Source organism: Nannobrachium achirus (genome assembly GCF_963921795.1).
Source record: "Nannobrachium achirus genome assembly, chromosome: 4".
Taxonomy (NCBI): domain Eukaryota; kingdom Metazoa; phylum Chordata; class Actinopteri; order Myctophiformes; family Myctophidae; genus Nannobrachium; species Nannobrachium achirus.
This window is the reverse complement of record NC_137813.1, coordinates 18,664,040-18,673,733: the sequence shown is the minus strand read 5'-3', so window position 1 is coordinate 18,673,733 and position 9,694 is coordinate 18,664,040. Positions and strand designations below refer to the sequence as shown.

The window sequence follows — 9,694 nt, the reverse complement described above, 5'->3', positions numbered from 1 at the left end:
TGTTTTAGATCTACCAGTGGGGATTTGTGATGTATTATACACTATACAGTAGATCCATCTATTATTCATTTGTTATGTAATTCCTCAAACAAACTGTGGATGGCAGCAACACACTAGCCCTCTCATCATTGAATAGGGTTCATAGTGAACACTTTTTAAGTCACAATAAGTAACATACATTTACTGAATGCAAGGAGAATGGAGGTGGGTCCACCAGCAGACTATAATTATTCCCCTCCTTTTTCCTCAACGCGGGGTTAAAACAAATTTAACTGACATAAATTATAAGCAACTTTACCCCACACAGCAGCTGAGTGCTTGCTCCTCTATTTACCAGCTCTGCAATGTGATGAACTTCTCTAACCAATCAAACAAACAAAGGCCTGTATCCCTCTTGCAATGCTGTCTGTTTAAGAGTATACTGTTTATCAGTCTATTGCTGCTGCCAAATAGCCTTGCTACTCTTTCTAAATAACAGTCATTGTACAACATTACCAAGAATTTCATTGTTACTGACAGAAAATTGCCTTCAGGCCAGGGGATTCCTTTGATACATGCAGGATGTTAAACATTACAAAGAAAAAGAAAAAACAAGATTGAAGAGGGGATTCTTTCTATAGAATTCGTTCTCCTGGCTGTTTAATTTGGATCATATAAAATCAATGTTTATGTAGCCTACTACAGTTCTAGAGGATAATATTAGAAGCAGCTGTCAATTTTTGTATGTTAGACGGACGTGACGATCGTCTTTTATCGTGAATGTTTTTTTTTTTTCTATTTATAGCCAATAGCCTAGTCTACAGCTTGCTAAACTGCTTGACAAGAGAGTGCCTACTCTAAAATGACAATCAGTCTTGTCATGTCGTTCCATCGTTGATTGATATCATATGTGATTGCCTAGTGCTTTCAGTTTCTTTGCTTGGCTTTACATACAGACTAACCTCAAATGGCTTTGCTCTCAAGTTACTGTATTAGTGATTTAGTGTACCTCACGCAAACAAAGCCATGCGTGCTGCTGTCCATCCGCGGTGGTGCTGAATTCGCCAATCAATGCATGGTGACACAGTGCTTTGGTGTGTGTCGCTTCCAACAAGGTTGTCTTGGCTTGTCTCTCACTATATTTCACTATGAATTTTTAAATTACCACCTTGCTCTGACTACTCAGATTTGTGACGCCTACTTTAACACAACGTTTTTACCGCCGGGCTTTTACTTGTGTACTGCTACAAGGCAAAATAGGTTGTTCTACTTCCTCCACCACTCGCTCTGAAGTGCTTCTATTGTCATAGAGAGCTTCTATTACATGTGTATTACGCAATAGCTCAGGCTACCTGGAAGTGCAACGATAGAGGACAGCGGAAGCAAACCGCTGCCTGCCTTGTGTTTGTTTTCGGTGGAGACGACGGAAAGCAATAAGAGAATCATCACTTTATTTATCAGTCAGTGTGATCAGAGCCCTTTAACTAGATGCCAAGATGAGTAAAATTCAAGGTCTTCGGGTTCTTGTGAAGCAGTTCCTGTCTGTGGCTGCTGATGAGATCGTGGAAGCTGTTGAGAAGATGATGGCAGGCTACGAGGAAGAAATGTTCCAGTCCAAACGAGAGATCAGTCGACAACGCAAGATGCTCGATGCATTTATAAAACCTGAGATCAAGTTAAATAAAATAAGAGGTAGGCCTATGTGATGCAATGTATCTGATCGATGTTATTATGAAACCACAGCTCAATAGGCTATCAGGTGGCACTGTGTGTGTGTGTGTGTGTGTGTGTGTGTGTGTGTGTGTGTGTGTGTGTGTGCGTGTGCGTGTGCGTGCGTGCGTGCGTGCGTGAGTTGACTGTGTGACATCCTGGTGAATGGTGATATCACCTCAGCGTAGCAGCCTATACAGAACAAACCAACACAACACAATCACAACCTTTTCATATATTTTATAAAATTGTTTCATAGACATGGCACTATCATCATAACTTGTACAGATTATCATATACTATCCCATAGCCCAGATAAACACCCCCTAGATCCTATGATCTTGGATCTTTCCCCCTCCACTTCTGTAAATATCTGCCTAACTAACTAACACAAACTAACTAATACAGCAATTAGCATACATTTAATAGCCTACAATGTTTTTACATTAGGTAGGTTTGACTCCCCTTCGTTTTCCAGTTTCTATTCTAAATCTTAGCTTTTTGCGGAAAGTTTTTCTTTTTGAAAATGTTTTGAAATATATTTAATTAATTAATATAATTAAAAACTAAAAAATAATAATTAAGGGACCCACAAATGTGTCCTGACCCACTGTTTGGTAAACAGTGCTTTAACCCTAAAGAAAAAAAAGGAAACCTTCATATTGGATAAATCATATTTGAAAATGGGATAACCCACACGTTTCGGCTTTAACCAGCCTTCCTCAGGCTTTAACCCACTTGTAAATGTGACAATAAAGACTGATTTATTGATATTGATTGACGCTGATGTTGTTCCCTTCTTCATTCCTGCACCTCAGACGAACCACAGCTCATTCTCTGGGAGGATTTCTTCACTGAGCAGCAGCAGGAGTGGAATTCCAGTCCGAAGCAGAAGAACCCAGAGTCCCTGCAGACTGAGAGGAGCAACAAGGAACCTTTGAGCAGCAGCCAGGACAGAAGACCAGAGGACGACACCATCCATGACACATTCACTCCTCAGTGTGAGGAAAATGAACATGAAATAGACAAAGTAGAGGAAGAACCTCTACCTGTCACTTCAGCTGAGCAGATGATCACAGAGGCTGATGAAGAGGTCCCATCTCCAGGAGTCTCTGAGTCTGAGACCAAAAATGGAGACGACGATGAGGACTGGAGGCAGAGCAATACTACCACTACTCAAGACGAAGACAGCGACAGAGATGAAGAGTGGAGCAAACGCGGACAACATCGCAAGCTCACTGCAAAGACCACACCACGGAAAAAGCAAAAGCAAAGATCTGGCATCATTTGCAAAGTGTGTGGGAAGTCTTTTAGTGCCAAAGCCTCACTGGTGAATCATCTGGAAGTTCACCCTAAAGATGTCTGCGGGCTGTGTGGGTTGCACTTCAATACCGAGGGGGATTTTAAACTCCACCTGAAAACTCACGTGAACGAGAAAGCAGAGGTTTGTGATTCTTGTGGGAAATGCTTTACTAGTTCTAGCGCTTTGGAGACGCACATGAGGATTCACACAGGAGAGAAACCGTTCAGTTGCAGTGAATGTGGGAAATCCTTCAACTGTCGTCAGAATATGACACGGCACCTCCGGGTCCACACTGGGGCCAAGCCATACACGTGCATCCAGTGCAGCAAATGCTTCAGTGACTACACTACATTAAAACGACACGTGCAGACTCATTTTAAACAAAGAACGCTCACTGTAACCACTCCTGTATTTGACGACGGAGACGGCAATGCAGGCGATAAGGATAGTACAGCGCAGATGTCAAAAAGGCAGCTTTTGCGAGCCATATGTAAAGTGTGCGGGAAGGATTTTCACAAAATAACGCCCCTTGTGAATCACGCCAAAACTCACACCGAGGACCTCTGTGGAGTCTGCGGCACCCGGTGTGACTCGGAGGAAAGTCTGAAGCTTCATCTACAAACTCACGAGAATGGAAAAGTGTGTGAGATTTGTGGGAAGTGTTTTGGGGGCCATGGAAATCTAGAAGTACACATGAGAATCCATACTGGAGATAAACCGTTCAGCTGCAGCACGTGTGGCAAATCCTTCAATTGTCGCCAAAATTTGATAAGACACATCAGAGTTCACACTGGGGAGAAGCCTTATTCTTGCTCCACTTGCAGCAAATGCTTCAGTGACTACTCTACATTAAAACGACACAAGCGGACTCATTTACAAGGCAAAGCACGCTCTGCGGCTGACGATGGGGACGGTAAGCAACGAGTACGGCATGTGTGTAAAGTGTGCGGGAAGGATTTTCACTCCACGGTGTCCCTCGTGAATCACGCCAAAACCCACACCGAGGACCTGTGTGGCGTCTGCGGGACGCGATTCGAGTCGCAGGAAAGCTTGAACCTCCACCTGAAAACTCACAAAAACACAAATTTGTGCGAAATCTGTGGCAAGGGTTTTGAGAGCAACGCGAGTCTAGAACTGCACAAGAGGGTCCACACGGCAGAGAAGCCGTTCAGCTGCAGCGATTGTGGTAAATCCTTCAACTTTCGCCACAACATGATGAGACACAAGAGAATTCATACGGGGGAGAAACCCTACCTCTGCAACGTATGCGGCAGGTGTTTCAATGACTATACGACGCTCAAACACCACAGCAGCACTCACACTGCGCTGAAACCGCATCGCTGTGAGATCTGTGGTAAAGGCTTTCACCGGAAAACATATGTAAAATATCACATGAAGATTCACACAAATAAGCAAGGAAATGCACCCAGTGGAGAGCAGACCTCCACTAATGCGACAGCTTGTCCATAAGGTATTAGGGTGCCATTCACACTGCCACGTCCCGAAGGGGCCTATAGGGAGTGACAATCATAAAAACTTAAATAAAACATTAAAGCTGCAAGCAGCGATGACCGGGCCCTCGCAGCTCTACCCACGTCACAAGGGGCAGCAGCCAATCAGAAGAGGGGGCGGGGCTAAGTTACACCAATTAAGGACAAGGAAACAAGTCAAATGACACAAGTTTGTACGACAAACGGTTGAAAAGTTACAGGTACTATTGAATATCGTCCAATCAGAAGAGGGGATGGGGCTTAGTTACACCAATTAAGAGGAACTCTAAAACAAGTCAAATTACAGTTTTTATGAGAAACAGTTGATGAGTTATAGCCAAATAAAGTTTCGGACAATCAGAAGAAGGGGCAGAACTAATTTAAACCAAACCAAGGGCTTTGCACTACTGTGTAGTGCTCAGGCCCTAATTACAAATACCAGAAGTGGGTGTGACTGGTAGTCGACCACCAACCAGTGTGAAAAGATAAGCAGTCCTTCATTGTGTCATGACAAATGTTTCCTTGGTGTTAAAAGTGAATCAGATCTCCCTTGCCCATGACAAACCTTTCCCCAACATCCAAATCTGTTCATTATGTTTGTAGATATGCTGCTAAAAGACTTAAAGGGCTGTGGAATGGATTGAAAACAAAAACCCTGTCAAATGACATGTGATCAATAACGGTATGTGCCTGTAAACTGCAGTGCCACGATATACTTTTAATATAGTCAGGCTTGCCTTTTTATCCACGTCAGAGCTACATTAGCCTCGGGAACCCAGGTTTTTATTTTGCCAATTGAGAGCTACATGGACACAAGAACCCGTTTCGACTAGATTTCATGACATTACAACCCATGGACCACTCATAATCTGATTGCTATGTGATGTACTGTCCATCTTGTACCAAATTACCTTGTCATGAACACCAGAGCCATTAAAGGAGAGTTCCGTCATCTCCGTTCACTTCATGGGGCCAAGTCTTCTACATACACATCTATTGGTGAATAGCGCTGAACCAGAGGTTCACAGAATGCATTGGAGTCTATGGGAAAATAATGGCATTTCGAGTTACATGGGCCATGTGTCCGGCTCCGTTTCTGACGCCGCATTGGCAGAACTCTCTGATACAAGGCTCTGATATACATGTGTACCCACCTAATGACCTAATGATGCTATGAGTATGACTTTCTCAAGACAACATTGGGCTATAACTGCCTGCATTTTCTGTGTAACTTAATTCTCAGAATAAACCACTGGAATGATTTTCAATGGTGTTTTCTCTTCTAATTTGGCTTCTGTGTTCTTCCTTTCTAGTTTTTACATTTAACTTTTCTTGCAATATCTTTTATAGATCTACGAGTTGGGATTTGTGAAGTGACTATTTATTATTCATTTGTTATATCATTCCTCAAACAAACTGTGGATGCCAGCAACACACTGTTAGTTTTAACGCTCTCCTCATTATTGAATAGGGTTCATACATAGTGAACACTTTGTAAGTAACATGCATTTACTGAATGCAAGAGAATGGAGGTGGGTCCACCAGCAGACTATAATATTGATCCCTTTTCCTCAACACGGGTTTAAAACTATACTGACATATATTGTAATAGGTTAAGCAACTTTACCCCTAGCCCCATATAGAACATCACCCGTCGCTGCATACTGTTGTGCGCCGAGATGAGGTCCTATAAAGGTATCCCAGGGCTGGTTCGGAACGTCTCCACGTTGAGTTAGAAAACAAATTTCCCGAAATTGTATCCAAAAAGTAAAGGTAGTTCCACGCTCCCAGACTGTGGTTTCCTATCCCAGGGTACATAAAACATGAACCACACCATGAAACAACCGCTTAAATCGTTAGTTTTGTAATGTTTTCCCATTCAACCGGAACTGTTGCCCGTACTGTAGTCCAGCCCTGGGATACCTTTATAGGACCTCATCTCGGAGCACAACAGTATGTAGCGACAGGTGAGGTTCTATATGAGGCTAACCCTAACCTCAGTAAAACTATGCCTAAACCTAACCCTGACCTCAGTAAAACTATGGCTAAACCTAACCCAAACCCTAACACTAACCTCAGTAAAACTATGCCTAAACCTAACCCTGAACCTAACCTCTGACGCTGGCGAGTAGCTATAACCTGCTGATGCTGGTGAAGGAAAAAGAAGAGCTCCTTCCCCCACCGTCTCCTACGGATTCAATAATAGCCCTCCCATAGGGTTAAGGGCTTTGCACACAGACGCGTTTTTTTTTTCCCCCACGGAAAAAACTGACGATTTTTTTTAACATGGGAGTGGATGGGACTTTTTAGAGCCCTCCTCACGTTGTCTCCACCGAAAACAAGCGGATTACTTCCGCTGTCCTAGCGATGCACTTCCAGGTGAAAACCAGAACATCGACGCTCTTTTCAGAGCAACTAACCAGGTGAAGAACACTTTTGCCTTGAGTGTGATCTACAAGCTCACAGTGGTTGCATCTGCGACGCGAGGTGAGCTTGTATGTCTGCTGTTAACCGGAAGTGTCCCGCAAATAATTCTACAGTAAATTCTCAAGGAAACAAGTGGATAGGCTTCAAAATTCAGGAGTCAGAGGCAGAACGCGGTCGAGGCACCAAGTTGATCTAAATTTCACTAGTAAAATATAGTGACAGACAAGCCGCAAGAGAACCTTGTTCTGAACGACACGCACGCAAAAGGTTGGCACTGGCAGTCAGTCGTGATACTATGGATAGAGAACCATGTCGTCATGCATCAATTAGCGAATGGTTCAGCACCACCGCCGATGGACAGCAGCCATGAGTGAGGCCATGAGTGCGGCCTTTCTCTATTGCAAGGTTGTGTTCGCTGAGTCAGGAAAACCTTGACTAGGTACAGACTCAGCGAACACAGCCTTGCAATAGAGAAAGGCCGCCACAGACAGACCCCGCTCCAAAGGAAAGATAGACTATGCACCCACTGCACACAAAATGTGGTAGAAACAGAGCTACACTTTCTAACCACCTGCCCACTATACCAAGACATCAGAGACACATACTTCCCACAGAATACACACACCCAAAGTGAGTTTGAAAACATGACCAATGATGAAAAACTCCCATACCTACTGTGAGAAATACAACAATGTTCGAACACAGCAGCAAGATTTGTGAAGGCTAGAAACACAACCACCCTAAGGACTACAAACCATGGATTGACATCTAGACCTACTGCACATACAGTATGAAACAGAGCTGCTACCTTTAAATGCATTTTGAGAAAAAATAATGCTGTTATTTGTTCCAAAAGCTTTATACCCTGTATATATACAGTATAAAATGTACAATGCAACATAGCTCTGTTTACACAATGCTGTACCCCCTCCCAATGTATATGTTCCCCATTTTCAACTGTTTTTATTTTATTTGTGACACTTGCTTTGGCAATGTAAACGTATGTTTTCTCATGCCAATAAAGCTCCTTTGAATTGAATTGAATTGAGTGCTGTAATAGGCGAACTTGAGAGCAACAAAACAAAGCCTTATGTTTTCTGTAGGCCTATGTAATGGCCAAGCAAAGAGAATATCGATAGGCGATAGCACATAATTATAATTCAACGATGGAACGACTTTACAAGATTGATTGTCATTTTAGAGTGGACACTCTCTTGTTAAGCAGTTATAACTGTACGCAGGGGTTAAAGCCAAAAAAAATCCCAAGACTGAAATTTATTTAAGACCATTTTTCCAATATGTGATTTTTGAAACATGGCACCAAGCGCACACCAATATTTGGGATGTTTCCCTGAAGTTCTGAACTGCCTTCACTATATGTGTGTGTGCCGTCGCATTTACTATCAAAACCTCCACAAAGTGTAAGTCCGTCCCTCTGTCTGTCACACCTCACACGTCACACTCTTGCCCTGCTCATATCTCCGCAACCGTTGCCCCGATCCATGCCAAGTTTTGCACACACGCTCCTTGCCTGCCAAACTACAACCTCCAAGGACCCCCGGAGCTCCAGGGACCCTGGGGGACCCCCAGATGTAAAAAATGACCAAATGTGCAAAAATGACCAAATGACCACCCCGACGGGGCTGCTCACTTGCACACACACTCCTTACCTGCCAAACTACAACCTCCAAGGACCCCCGGAGCTCCAGGGACCCCCAGGTCCCTGGGGGACCCCCAGGTGTAAAAAATGACCACATGTGCAAAAATGACCAAATGACCACCCCAACGGGGCTGCTCACGGGGAATTCCTGGGGACCACCCACTCCTGCTGCTCCAGAACGGATGCAAAAGTGGTGGCGCCCCCAGTGGAGGACCCCCTCCACTGCAGCTCACATAAAATGCCGTAACTCCTACAGATTTTGCCCTAAAATCACGAAACTCACTACACAGCATGTCTACACTCATGTCATCAACATGGACCAGGAAGATTTAGGAAAAACAATTTTCTGCCCTATTTGTGGAGATAAGCGACCTACGGTCGCTTATCTCCCGATTAGGGAGTCTTACTGGTTTTATAGAAGTATCTTCTGACGTTCTGTTGTATTCTATGCTAGTCTGGCCAATTCAAATACTCATATCTTATATATGACTTGCTATATTAGAATTGCTTTTTAGTTTGGAGATCATTTGAATAGAGTTTTTACGACTTTGTCATACACTGATGTATTTATTTTTTTGCAGATCTGCACTGCATCTCAGAAATAGCCCCTATGGAATCCTCAATACTGAAATCAGTCCCCAGGACTGAAAACTTTAACCCCTGTGTACGGAACCTTTGGCAACTCATTTTCCACCAGATACAATTATCTTTAAACTAAAAAACATTAACGATAAAATAGACTATCGTCACGTCCGTCTAACATTACAAAAACTGACAGCTGCTTTTAAATCAATTATTATCCTCTATAGAACTGTAGGCTACATATAAAAATTGATTTTATGATCCAAATTAAACAGCCAGGGGGACACATTCTATAGCAAGAATCCCTCTTCTCTGTGTTGGCAAAACTGACTATTATTATTAATGTCCTGCATGTGCAAAGGAGTCCCCTGAAGGCAATTTTCTGTCAGTAACAGTAAAATTCATGGTAATGTTGTACAGTGACTGTTATTTAGAATGAGTAGGCTATTTGGCAGCAGCGATACTGATAGACATGATAGCAAGATGTATACAGGACTTTGTTTGATTGATTGATTAGAGAAGTTCATCACATTGCAGAGCTGG

At 43.1% G+C, this 9,694-nt stretch overlaps 1 protein-coding gene across 1 annotated transcript; it reads left to right on the top strand.

Moving 5' to 3' along the window:
* Positions 1 to 1,475: 1,475 nt before the first annotated feature.
* Positions 1,476 to 5,730, top strand: LOC308282723 (uncharacterized protein; the record flags this gene model as incomplete). Its single annotated transcript, XM_080723113.1, has 4 exons — positions 1,476 to 1,671; positions 2,508 to 3,133; positions 4,100 to 4,346; positions 5,726 to 5,730. The coding sequence occupies 4 exons, from the start codon at positions 1,476 to 1,478 to the stop codon at positions 5,728 to 5,730; spliced, it is 1,074 nt and encodes a 357-aa protein (XP_080579239.1).
* Positions 5,731 to 9,694: the final 3,964 nt, after the last annotated feature.